General features: G+C 33.4%; 1 protein-coding gene across 18 annotated transcripts in view; it reads right to left on the minus strand.

Annotated features, from left to right (window-relative positions):
- The window catches only part of Ndae1 (Na[+]-driven anion exchanger 1), a 590,832-nt gene that overhangs the window by 47,551 nt on the left and 528,596 nt on the right, over window positions 1–14,685 (minus strand). For all 18 annotated transcript variants that reach the window (XM_068385483.1, XM_068385451.1, XM_068385458.1 and 15 more), the window contains 3 exons: window positions 8,478–8,622; window positions 8,148–8,367; window positions 7,781–7,916 (listed from right to left, as the gene is read on the minus strand). In XM_068385483.1, coding sequence (XP_068241584.1) covers window positions 7,781–7,916; window positions 8,148–8,367; window positions 8,478–8,622 — 501 coding nt within the window. The remainder of the gene's footprint in view (window positions 1–7,780; window positions 7,917–8,147; window positions 8,368–8,477; window positions 8,623–14,685) is intronic.

Raw genomic sequence — 14,685 nt, forward strand, 5'->3', positions numbered from 1 at the left:
CAACGCTCAATGATCTCAGAGAAGGTTACACCTAAGAATGAATTTCCATATTACTCTATACAATACAGCACAGTTATCCCTCGCCATATTGCAGTTCAACTATTGCTCCCTCTGTACAATGTGAACTTATAGATATATTATATGTAAATCTATATTGCAAACTCATCTGAGGGCAGATAAGTTTCATATTTTTGCTATTTTTTATTACAAATAGAAATTTTTGGCCCTAAAATTAATAAATCAAATCACAGTAATACCTTATCTACTCGTATAACACTTGCGTTTTCGCATACTGTATTGTGTGAGCACCAAATTTTTACCCAATAATGGGATTTTGACGAAGGAAAAATCTATTTCTGGGCGAGGAACCTGTGTCGCTCCGTGAAATTCTCCTTAAAGCACCATTTCTAAGGTATAAATACTGCTAAATATACCAGAGAAAAAAGTTGCATGGAATGCTAGGAATATATCAAGCTCGCTCACCCCTAAAAGGGTGTCGGTATTAAAACTGGGGCGAGTGATACCACTACCAGAGATCCCTTCCCTCCTCAAAATCCCCCGTTACTAAGTGTCGTTCTCTACAGCTACTGCTCCCCCCCCCCCCCCCACCACCACCACCACCACCACTATCTAACCTTCTCCCATCATTCCTTGTTAACACCTGTGAACGTTCGGACGTGTTTTTCGTAGCACTGTGTTATTTTGTGTTTTTGAAAATGTCAAATGTTTTGGAGATCCATGCTCCCAAATTGAGTATTATATTTGTCTGTTTGGGATTTCTAGGTAGCGACACACGTTCATTCAATAACCTTGTTGGGTTTTATCTCAGTCGCTTTGTTGACGCTCCCTTACGGGTGTGTATGCGGTCTTTTGGTGTCGCTTCCTCGGGATCTCTTTGTTTTGTAAGACTTTTTATTAGTTCCTTATACTAATTGTAGTCTTATTTTTGTGTTATGAATTTTATCAGGTATCTGTAGCATTACGAGTTTCTTTTTTGAGACCAAATTATAAACTAACCTCTCTTCCTACACCTCTATATCCCAACATCTACAGTACTGTAGTTCAAAAAGTTTAGAAAGCAACAGAGAATTAATGATAAAAGTATCATTAGCAACGGATATGTCTGTAAACAACAGAAGCTTGGAATGTAAGCATTACTCCTTAAAACAAAAGAAAATTTCCCCCTTTTTTTTTTTTTTTTTTAAATGTCTCTAGTAGTATAGCAATGAGACTAGCATCTAATAAAAAATAACTTGCTGCACATGTTGGCTAACTTCTTCCGTTAACATAAAACATCAGCCTCTAGATGTTACAATTTTTGTTTTTACTTATTTTAATATTTTTAAGATGTCTTCTCCATATTTGTTAACAATTGCTGCACTGTTGTGCATAAGAATTGTTTTGTGAGATAAATTTTTTTCATTTTGAGATTATAGTGCAAGATGCATAGTCTCTATGTCCCTCTATGGGTAGTATGGTTCAAGATTAATTACAGTTTAAAGCATAGAAGAAGCCTACTCTAAGCTCAAGGGTAATCCCGAAAAGGGTGGGTTACTTGCTTAATTTAAGAAATGATGATGATAATGCCACTCCAGTCTCTGACTTTGCTACAGCCCAACATGTTTTATATTCAGGGCTATATTTTGGGCATAGCCTGCCATGATTCAAACCCTAGCCTAAATCCCCAAGTGTCGGCTAGTGTTCTAGTGCTCCATTGAGTAAGGGTTTTAATGGTACACATCACCCCCCAGATTTGAGTTCCTCTTATACAGCCTCAAATTTCTGCTGCATACAGCTTGCATTTTTACATTTATAGCCATCTTTTGGACACTCTTCTAGACATCTAGAATTTGCAAGGCAGAAGACTGTGATGGTAACCTGGATACTCATCACTCCTCTTGCTAAAAAGTAACTTTAAGCAACAGCTTATCTCTTATTTGCCGAGATGGTAGCTTTGACATCACATCACCCCTCTTTCTTTATCGAAGTGGTGGCCCTTTAGATAATAGCCACCACTATGATCAAGAAAGAGAGAACAAAGATGATTACCTTAAAATTGAGAAAAGAACTTAATGATACTGTATTGTCATGCTTTTAACATATGTTGTATTAAGATATATACATTAGTCTCTAAGGCATTGTCTTGCTTGTTAGGTCAATGTCACTGTCCCTTGCTTCTGCCATTGATGAGTGGCCTTTAAACCTTTAGGATTTGTTTGAAATGCTAACTTCAAATAATGATTAATCTATTTACCAATGGTTTTTGGTTGCCAGTTACTTAATGTGGTCCGGATAATACATTTTAAATGTTTGGTATCCTTTGACCGTGCAAAGTAAGTTCATGAATCCCTTAATGTCTGTAGAAGTATGTCAACACTAGACCACATCTGGAACCAAGGGTGTACAAAGGCATCCTCACAGTTCCATATAGAGGAGATGAAGTTCATTTAGGCAGGATGTATCAGCCTATGTGGTGTTATGGTAAAGGTAGAGAACAGATATTTGAATCAATGGTGAGACAGTTTCTGAGGCACAATTATTCTACTATTTCAGTCATGCTGAAGATAAAGAGGTAGTCTAATTGATAAAGCAGTTCCTCACTGGGTTACCAGATTTGTTAGCAAGCCTATGCACTGTGGTACACAGGATTTGTTTTTGGGATGATCTTGTTACGCATCCTCTGTCTCACGTGGGGAACAAATAGTCTTAAGTAAGTAGGCTTCAAGGTATTTCTCTGGGAAGTATTTATCATGATTAGATTAAATTTTTTAGTGAAAACAAAAATTTCAGGTAAATAGGAGCCTAGTGCTTCCAAACAGTTGAGCACTACCTTCGTCACTATGGTATGTCTAGAATTTGAAAATGGTAGGATCACCCGTACATATTCAAGTTTGCATCTTCACCATAATGAAAGCACAAGTTCTCATCATTTTTGCAACTTCACCTACCATACTGAAAACACTGTTTTTCGTCAGATTAGCAAAGTTATAAAACATTAGGTGTAGTCACTACTTGACTGGATGAGCACCAGGGAATACTACAGTAAATACTCTTGACAAAATGATAGAGAGGTCTTTCATTACCTTGTTCTGGATCCCTTAGAATAGAAGGTATATATCCTGTTAGCCAAAGGAAAATATAGACCTTTACACATTCCCATCTTCTATCATGATCCAGCATGATCCGTAAAACTGGACCATCTGCTCTCAAAGTGCTCATGAAGGTTGTTGCACTAATCAATACGTTAAGATGAAAAATTTCAAAGGAGGTTTAAAGACATCTGCTTTACATCTATCTCCTAAGGATTTTTGATGATATTGTTGAATGCAGTTTCCACAAACCTCTACACTGTCCTCTATGGGTATAAAAGAATTTACCATTATTTTGTATCAAAGAAAATAATTTGTTTATTTTTAAGGGTGTCATTTGCTAGAACTAGCTAGGTTTACATTGTTAAAACTTTATTTCTATGACCCTCTCCTGATGTTTATATTGCTTCTTCTCCAAAGGCTATGATTTTAATGTTTATCGCCAAAATTCAATAAAAAAAATTTCCCCTTTTTTTACTTTCAATAGATGCCCCTATTAAAGTAATGAATCAATCTAGCGGTTAATGGTGAGTAGCACCCTGCGAGTTGCCCATTCGTTTCTTCATCATTGTTCCTTTTCTTGAGAGTTTTGGCCTCTAGGTCGTATAGTGGCTGCTTCTATGTCATTCCAATTCTTTTTAAACAATTAACATAAGTTAAGAGTGTCTTTTGCCTTTATTACTACCAAAGCTACAACCCCAGTAGGAAAAGCAGGGTTCTATAAGTCCAAGGGCTCCAATAAAGAAATAGCCCAGTGAGGAAATTAAATAAGAAACGGATAAAACAGTGGGCCTGAGTGTACCCTTAAGCAAGAGAACTCTAACCCAAGACAGTGGAAGACCATGGTATAGAGGATATGGAACTACCTAAGACTAGAGAATAATGGTTTGATTTTGGAGGGTCCTTCTCCAAGAAGAGCTGCTTATCAAAGCTAAAGTCTCTCTTTTACCTTACCAAATGGAAAGTAGCCAGTAAACAATTACAGTGCAGTTGTTAACCCTTTGAGTGAAAATTTTTTTTTGTTATTTCAATGTTGCCAGGTGTATGAAGAAAGAGGAGAATGTGTTATCAATAAGCTAGACTATTCGGTGTATGAGTAGGCAATAGAATAAAGATCCGTAACCAGAGAGGGATTCAATGTCGTACTACCTAGCCCAACCTACCACATGGAAAACACTATTGCAGGTAATGCCTTTAATTGACTACATGTGATGAGAACTTCAATTCAGCCTCTGACTAAAAGGTCACTTCATTTCTTGTTGAAGATTTGGGCACAGAAAGTCACCAAGTTTGAATCCAAATCTTAAAGATTTGAAGATTACAGTTTAGATATTAGGAGTAAACCTACATCTAAATTTTGCAGACTGGTTTCTTTGAAAAGAAATTTATAGACAGTTTAACAACATATCAGTTTGGTGTTCGGTGGACATTATATTGAAGAATCCTGACTTTCTTTAGATTATTGGCCTCTACGTACTACAGTAGCTGCTGGCTGTGGTTTTCTAAATTTTTTGAGCACGATTAAGATTTTGATTTCTTTGTCCATATTTTTAATATTGTTAGCAAACAATATGGAGTTATATACAGTAAACTATTTTGGGATTACTCCCATTAAAATATAACCCTTTTGAGTCTAGAATCTTAATCATGTTATACATCTTAAATTTTTTATCAACGTATCTCTTTCTTTCTCATCTTCAAATAATGTTACTATTGAAGGCCCAAATATGTATCTATATAAAAAAGAAATGGGGTCACATTAAAGGCTAGAGTATTTGGATACATGTACAGTATTATTACTGTATTAATTCACTGTACTTAATCCCAATATAGTACTAAGGAAATTCAATCTTAGGTGTAACCCTTATCTGGTGATCTTTATATAACTCATTAAATTATAATGCTTCATTTCAATTTACAAAGGACTTTTAAAAAAACTGAATTTTCTTGAATTATACGATAGAAACTGAAATATAGTACTGTACTCAAATAAATTTTTAGTAACAAAATATTCATCTACGATTAGTATTATCAATGTCGGCATTCATCAAATATCCCATGTATTATTCTGCTATTAACATTAATAACATTATAAAATAAGACACCTATAATATTGTTTTCAAGAAAGCTATTAATTCTTTAAGGAAGATGAAAAAGCTTTAATGCACAAATCATCACTCTATACCATGGTTCATGAAAATTTGTTTTCATGGATGTCTTCAACAATATTCTTTAAAATAAGATAAGCTCCATCCTCCTTAAACTAACCCCTATTTACATATAATTTTTTTTTTGTTCTTGCCAGTGAAAAGAAAGCAAACTAGTCAAAATTAATGAGCATTCTCTCATTTCTTTGAGCAGCATACTACTTCACATATACTGAATATATGCCATACTCTATCCTAATATCTATTGATCCTGGTATCTAATAATTTTCTATCTGCTGATTTATTTCATCACATTCATGGAATTTTTGTCACATATGATTATACTACATGAAACAGTAAGGCTAAAATATTCTCAAAGGATAATACAGTATTTAAAACTTATTTAAAATACTCTGTAAGATATTAAAGGTATTAGTGGACAGTAAGAAGACTGGTTAATGGAACAACTACCCATGTAAAATTGACAAGTTCTAATTTTACCATATTTGTAAATTTATGTCACATCTGTCCACTGATTACCCTTTTTGCTAACATCAGGGTTTAACAGCTTATACGGTATAAATGAATCATATATTTCCCTTATAATCAATCCCCAATCTAATGGGACTGATGAAGAGCTTAACTTTCTATCTAGTAATCAGAATATTCATTTAAAACCAAGTATTACTCCCCCAAATAAAGAATATTTCCTCTAACATAAGTCTTTCTTCAGTATAGCAGTGTTTTATTCTGATATTATCCATTATTAATTTCATAAACATTCCTCATCAACATAGACTATTAAAAAAATCTTCCACTTTCAATAAATTAAAAAGTCAATGAAAGAAAAAATTAAAAATCACTGTTGAAAACAAAAACTTTTTTGGATTCCAAGGATTCTAGTACATTAGTGTGTAAAAGAAATCCTGATATCAAAACGTGATTAACGAAGAGCAAATGGAGTTATTAAGAAAATTATGACCTTTAAAATAAAAAAGCCAGTTTTTTAACCCTTCAATCACTGCTTATTTAAATATATGAAAATAAATTGTACATATGCATAGTCATACATATACTGTAGGTAGCTAATTGCACAATTACATGTACGTGCACAGCATCTACATAACTTAATTTAAAATGACTTACATTTTCAGAATGTGCAAACTCCCAGTAAATTATGCCCGAGTCATTTTTTTTAAAACTTAGCATACAAAACTAACCAGCTGCTGAACAAACATTAAAATTGCAAAATACCATGCTATACATATACACCCCAATACAGTCATCATGCAGACTACATAAATGCACAGAAGTTTGCCAGTTGTATAAAAGGCAATATTTTCAACATCAGCCCAGTGTTCAGAAGTTGTAGGCATGGAAAATGGCAAAAAGTAACAAACAGTGTATTGATCAGAAAGACATTTTAGTGCAATTAAAAGCGCAAATACCTTTGATGAAAGTGAAATTCAACACTAAGTCAAAACAGTCAAGAGTACATACTTCTGCATTGTTTAAAAAAGTTATGAGTAATGTGTATGACTTTGTGACTATCACATATGGTATTTATAATCAATAACAGAAGAGCCTCTAATTATGACAAGAAACCAGGTACAACTTTTTCTTCTTGAAGCTATATTAATTTGTTTACACCTCAAAAAGAATTTGAAATATGAACTTTTTCCAAAAATAAATTACTGGAGATGTATACATTAATCAATACAAATTTATTGTTAGAGAAACAGTACTGTACTAGTAATTGTATTCTTTTATACAAATTTATTTTTAAAATAAAAATAACCATAATAAAATAATTCCTTCCAATTAGCTTCATAAATATAGTCCAAAGTATCTAATATTGAATGTTTCTATGTCATTGAGAAGCTCTAATGCTACTACTGTTACACTGTGAAACCCAAAAAAAATTAATCAAATTAATAAAATGAAATAATATAGATGAAATTATATATTGTGTTAGTTAAATCTCAATTTCAGAAATTGAAAAAAAAATATTTTTTTATATCACATGTGCACTCAACGATAGAAATTAAAATAAAACTGTAAAGTTCATAAGCAGCTTATTTTTAATATAAAAGCTAATACACCTTTCAAATATAATGCTAAGATACTCATGCTGGCCAAATACACACTACAATTTACAAAACATATAGTAAAAGTAATCGAAGACTATATAAGGACTGAATATCTAAATGACCACTTTTTCTTTCATCTTATCATTAATTATTGAGTGCACGAGTGCTGGGAATTTTTAGTCCTGTCTTACCACCCGTTCCTTTGTCATTATGGAAAAGAAATGTATGATGGCATACAAATTAATATATTATCACCAAAAAATTAAGGTGGGGTTTCTGATAATACTAATAATGTGGTAATTCTAATAAAAAAAATAAGTGTACAGATAACAAGTAAATATCATTAATTCTGGTGAAAGTAGTTTCCAAAACCTGTACTGTACAGTCAATTAGTAGGTCCAAAAACAATATGCATTATTGGGTAAAGTTTTACCAGTGTTGGGTTTATACTCACTTTTCGAGGAGGAGTGATTACGACCAATTTCTGCCAAGCTACGAATAAGGGGTAGGCGAGACATGTTCCCGTTTTCCTTGCTATGTTTCTGTTTTTCATAGAGATGCTTGTGTTTACGTAAGAGCGCATCACGGAACTGTGAATAATAAAATAATGAGATCTTCATATACAATTTGAAAAATTCTAAGGAAATTATATCATTAATACAATGCATAAAACTGCAACTATATCCAGTTACATCAACTCAAGAAGAGAGGAATACTGTATAGTATCTTTTGAAGTGAAGGTAAACCCAACATTTGCACCTCAATTTGCGATACTGTGTAGTACATGTACTACATAAAAACTGACAAAATTTTTTCCAAACCTTTTCTCTGCCTTCAACTGGTAGCTGCCCCTGATTGATCATATTATCAAGAACAAGATCAGCTATCTGGTCCAGAGAGGAAGCATCCATGTCAAGAATGACAGTTCCGTTAAGAAGGAAAGATCGGAGCTCAAAGAGGGAGTGAAGTGACAGTGTTGCCACATGAGGTTTGGACCAACGCTCTCCACCTTCTTCCACATCTTCTTCAAATTTTACCCATCTGCAAGACACGAATATTCAAGTTTTTTAATGGCTTTTGCTAATCCTTTTTTTTTTTCAACTTTCCAGTATAACAAATTGGAAGTATAAGAAAAAAAAAAAAAAGTTTACCTGGCAGTTTCTTTCCATTCCAATTCTCCACTTTCCATTTCTGTAAGGGTTTCCATCTCACTGAAGAGGGGATGGCTATTGTGCGTGCCCTCCCCATCATCATCCTCACCAAGAATGAACTGGACACGCTGACTTGGGGGTGTTACTGCCAGTTGAAAATTTTATATTAACTTTGATAAAAGGATTGAAACTAGACTTTAGATAATAAAATTAAAAAAAAACATTTATACTATGCACTGTATTGGTCACTCTGTTGAAATGAGTGTTTCTACAATAAAATTAGACAGAAGCATAAAAGTAACATCATATATTTAAGAGAAAATTTCATAAAAACCTACATAAATTCAATAAAAAAAATTTGTCACTCAAGGTCAAAGTCAAACCAGCACACAAGAGCAAAATAATCGATAAAAAATTTTCCCTCTAATAGATAAAAAAAAAGAATGAGGCAACAATAAAAATAGGTAAATGAGTCTACTACAGAAAGTACAAAAAAAATCATGAGGATCGCACAACTGATCATAAAACTAATATGCTTTCTCACTGCTTCTGTCTGATATTTTCAAGCTACATCATTGTCATCAAAGGTTAATGTCTGTCACTTTATTAACATAAAGGATTATTTTCATCTTGACAGTACTATAAAATTTATCTTCATATATAAAGGCTAATAGGTGGGTAACCCCATGCCTTTATCAAAATGAAGCAAGGGTCATACCTAAACTTGGAAAAAAGTGACAGACCTGCCTTTGAAAAAAGTTAAAAGAATTAGGTTAAACAAAAGCACGAAGAGAACTACATGTTTAAGTTAAAAAAAGGAGGGTTAACTTTATTTCTAAAAAACTAGAAGTTTCAGATTCTATATGTCAGTGTAAGACCACAATGCCACATCTGTGCCAGATATAAATCACATATAGGCAAATTAATCATCATTAACCCTTTGAGTCTGAGGCGAATGAGCCAATCAACATTAGAATTAGCTGAGTAAAAAATCACAAATGTAATTAAAAGGTTTCGCATCTAAAGTGGCTAATGAATATGAAATATGGTATAATGGAGACAGTTTAGCTCATAAATAAATAAAATTGAAGGGAGGAACAATGTATAAAACATTTCAAGGTTTGTCTATTTGTGTAACTTTTCAAAGAAATCAATACAGCATTCTTTCCACACGTATATATTAGTACAAAATTGTATTTCACTTATCGTATCTCCTAGCCATTTGTGTTTTAACAGCTACTAATTTCCATAGTCTGCTAACAATTACTTTGAAATGTTCTTTATAATGTATTCTATTAGTATATAAGAAATATGGAGTCAAAATGTAACTATATTATATGCTGAAACAGAATATTATTCCAGAAACATGAATGTGAAGAAAATAATGGGATAGATAAAAAAAATGTTAACTTAGTAACTTTCCAAATCTGTACATCATAGATCAGTTTTGGAATTTTTATGATCTGGACTCAAGGGATTAAATACGATGACAGGTTAATGAAATGGGTTTCATGCATAAAGCCAATAAAGGCTCACACTCCAAGGTGAACCATGAAAGCAAGATTCCCCAAGGACATCGGGCATCTTTGAATTTTGATAAAACTCCATGAGCTAAAAGACTTTTTCTTCTTTATATTTGCAAGGGTGAAGTTCACTCAAACTTGTTTCAGAGCACAAATTTTGCAAAGTTGGAAAGTCAAAGTACAGTACTGCACAAGCACAAGAGATTTATAACTATGAACTTTCCCTGATGTTCATATTGCTCTTCCGTCTTAAAAGCTGACGAAATATTGATGTTACTCCCAAAAACCTAAAAATTACTCTTTTCCTTGCCCACCAAGGCGACATCTGGTGATTTATGGTAACCCAAGGTGTGGCTGCCCTATTCAGTCTTCTTCATTGCTGTGATGTATCACAGTCGATTTTTGTTCCAGCTCCTGGAATCTCTAAAATATTATGGAAACCATATCTTTTCTATTTTTCATGTTCAAACATAACATATCCTTAGCTATTTTCCAATTCTGGTTTGGATCATCAAACCAAAAATAAATCATCAAGGTGTAACAAGGTGCTCATTTATTAATCATTCATTTAAATGTTACTATAGTTGTGGTAATTTGGAGACCACCCCATATTGAATAGAGGGTTTTCCATTGTGGTTTGAATTTATTTAACTGTTAATTGGGGATGTCTTCTGGAATTGCTTTGTATGTCATTGATCTTTGTGATAGTGTTTTGATTTTGTTTGGAGGATGGTTGTTCCTCTTTCAAGTTCTATTCAGACAATAGCTGACCACTTTGAGTTTTCATAAATAAAAATTAACACTGTATACACCTTTCCTAATTTTCTTTATTTCCATTTAGTTCAAAGGAAATCCCAAGAAGACTAAATAACTTTACTGTTTACATATATATTGCTATTTTCTTATTCCAGTTTAGACCTTCGAGCCACCAGTGTTAGGGATCTCAGTACCTTCCAATATAGCCATTTTAACTGAAGGAAGGACAGTAACGATTGTTTTCAAAATGAATACCATAGGGGACGATAAAGGAACAGATAGGAAAAAGTCAACTGCTTGATAAATTACCAGACATTCATGGCCCATCTATTGAGCCTATCCAACACACAGTTTGAAAAAAATAAGAGGAAGAGAAAACAGATAGAACTCTAACCCAATACAGTGGAAGACCATGGTACAGAGGCTATAACATTACCAAAGACTGGAGAACAATTATTTGATTTTAGAGTATCCTTCTCCCAGAAGAGCTGTTTACCATAGCTAATAAGTCTCTTCGACCTATATAGTGTATATTACCCACTCTTTAACTCTGGACAAAATCAGAAGAAGAAAATTGAAAATCCCATGGTTTTATTGGAAGGGCAACAGATAGCTCTATGTATAGCGTGCCACACATTTTTTTTGTTTACACTGCCCCTGCCGTGATTACTTTACTTAAATTCAATCAAAGTTATGGTTTCAAAGGCAAATTTAAGTGGCTGAAAAAACTTGACCGTGGTGTTTTGGTGCGTAACAGCAGCGCTACATTTGGAATAAGCATGATTTAGATAAAACTGGTGTTTAACTTAACTGTATACAATAATAATGCATGTAATATTCACTTATTAGTTTCGCATTAAAAATAATAACAGTGAATTTTAATCTTTTCCATTATTTACATTTATAAAGTGATTGACACTACTGACTATGCTTTCCAAATCACCTGATTAAGGCAAACTACCTAAGGATCTTTTTTTATTTCCTAAAAGAAACAATTATTACTTGAAATTTTGTTTTTAATTTACCATACTATTTTAAAAAGTTTTATTTGAACTACCATATTTTATTTACTGTTGACTTTAATTCCATATACAGTATAAGTTTACCAGAAATTCATCTATGTTGCCGAAGCACTATAATTTACAGTTTTTAGCTTAGTAGTTCTTGATTAATTATAAAGATTAGAAAATTATTAATTTTTCTTCCAATTCTTTAGATGATTTTTGTGAAATATGATTTACCTTTTCATAAACCAAATATACTATCATGCACTTATTCTAGACCTTAGGAAATTTCCTCAATATTGGTAAAACTGATCACAATTTGTAACCCTGATTGCTGTAGACATGATGACAAGATTAATTTTTCTTATTCCATTCCCTATTTTCTCAACTATAATTTCTACAAAATATTTTCATGTCTGAGATGTATAATATATTGCATATAAGTATTGTCCATTGTTTTCCCAAGCAGAATTTAGCCTATTGTGATTATTTCCATTTACTGTATTGACAATCTGCACTGTATTTGACATGTAAGAGTGAATTACGTATCTTTTATTTGTAAGCCTCTTAAAAACGAACAACTGGAATTATCCAGTTCATAGTGTCACATGTAAAGTGAGGCAACAGAACAACATAGGAACTTATTGATCTAATTAACTAAATCTATATTACGTTATACCTGATGTCTCTCTTGGAGGCAGAGATATATGATTCTTTGGTCTTCAAAAGATAAAGTTTTTGCTTATCATGTCTTATAATTATACATTATAGTAGACTTCTTATATAAAACGAAACAAATGGATATTTTCTTTACATTTCTGTATAATGCAAGCTATGTTACCGATGACGAGTAGTTTTATATCTTTCGACGGCATTTATCGTGGTATTATTATACAATTACATATTCACTTTACAGTGAATATAAAGTTATGTTACACATAGAATCACAGTGTTTTGTTATTTGGAGTAAAGTAATATAGCAAAACAGATTTCTGAATATTATATACTGTACTGTATTGTAATCATTTCATAATGAATAGAAAGAACTTTTCGATTGTTTAATCGGTTAGGGTGTATCGATGTACTATTATTAAGGTGACAACAGATAATCTGGAAAAATGTTTAATCTGCCAAGGCTCTGGAACTAAGAGTGCTGAAAAATCAGTGGTTCACCTGTACTGTAATTAAGAACACAATCTGGAGCATCAAATCACCATTTTAGTTGTAACGATTTAATACCAAGACACTAAAATAAGAGGTGGGCTTGGTGTATAAATGGGTGTTATTTTAGGGCTTAATTTCCTACCCTTTCTTCAATGACCCACTTCCATCCAAAAGTGAGTCAGCAACATGAGCGTCAGGGGAGGCAAATAGAAATAAATAGAATTTTATTAATCTTTTTATTTCTATAATCACCTGACGTTCATATGCATGCTCACCCTCCTACCCACTGACTAAAGATGTCAAGAGAATAGTATATCAGTTTTGACTTTGAGAGTGAATAAGGCAGGTGTGGCTTAACACACATTGGGTTACCACAAGTCACTAGACGTCATCTTGGTTGGTAAAGGAAGAAAATTGGAAATTTTCAGTTTTTGGAAGTAATGTTGATATTTAGTCAGCTTCGAGGACAAAGTAATATGAATATAAGGTAAGAATTTAAATAACACATTTCAATTTCTAAATTCCATTATTGTATACTATGCTAAGTACAAGTACTGTATCATAATACAATACAGTATACAGTATTGCTATCTGACATTCATAATAAAGCCTTCATTAAAGTCATCATAAAACCATACTAAATGGAGTGTTGTACTTATGTAAAGAGGAAGAAAGATGAAAAAAGGAAGAGGTTTTGCTTGAAATGAAGGTTGGAAAATTACAATATTACACAACGAGCAATAATGTCACTGTACATTAAAGCAGCTATCAGATATATAATAAAATTAGTTTTGAGAAAGATAGGAGAAACATTACTAATTATCAATAAAGTAGGAAAATTAGTGCAAAGTCAGTGAAAATAAAAACCAATAGAGGGAAGACAGGAGCCTACATATAAAAAAACCTGTGCACCTCATTTACTGCCATTTATTGCCAAGGATCAAGATTGGCTTCTTGCCTTACATCACAATATTAGGATTGTGATGAATTGCTGGAAATACAACTTCATACCAAAGCATAGGTTGAAGTATCTGGGCATGGTGATAGACACAGCAACAGTGAGAATCTTTCCATCATATAATTGCATCAACAAGCTCAGAGATGTAGTTCAACTGTTTCTGTTCAAGACAATACGCAAAGCTCGGTGCTGACAGTCTTCTCAGTCCCCTTTACTTGCAATTTAAGATTTTTCAATACTGTCGCCTCAACCAGAGATCCCCTCAGTGGTGTTTGAATAATCACTGGTTGGCCTGCGGGGATCACCATCCTGTTCCATTGAGAATAAGGCATCTTCCTTGTGCCTTGACAAGAACACCACAAGGGGAGTTCCACTTGACTCCCTACCTCTAGACAAGGAACTTTACTCAGATGTGTCGAAGAAGGGGTGGAGTGTGCACTTGGGTTTGTAAGGTGTGCGGTCAGTGGAAGAAAAGCATCTGCACATCAACATCTTGGAAATTCATACAGCCTTTCTAGTTCTGAAAGTATTCCAAGAACATTTGAAGAGACATTAAGTATTGTTGATGAGTGACACCACTACCATAGTAGTCTATGTCAACATGGAAGTTTCTCTCCCCAATTGCAAGTTGACAAAGCAGATGCAGATCTCAGCAGTATACTACACCATAGAGATATCAGTCAGTTATGTACATATAGACACACTCAGTCCCCAGGGGCAGGTTGTAGAATGTGAGTCGTATGTACTGTACATACTTGCATAGAGGAGAGGCCTCTTGCCCTTTGAGAACCACTGGGGAATTG

The sequence above is a fragment of the Palaemon carinicauda genome, chromosome 1, assembly GCF_036898095.1.
Source record: "Palaemon carinicauda isolate YSFRI2023 chromosome 1, ASM3689809v2, whole genome shotgun sequence".
Taxonomy (NCBI): Eukaryota; Metazoa; Arthropoda; class Malacostraca; order Decapoda; family Palaemonidae; genus Palaemon; species Palaemon carinicauda.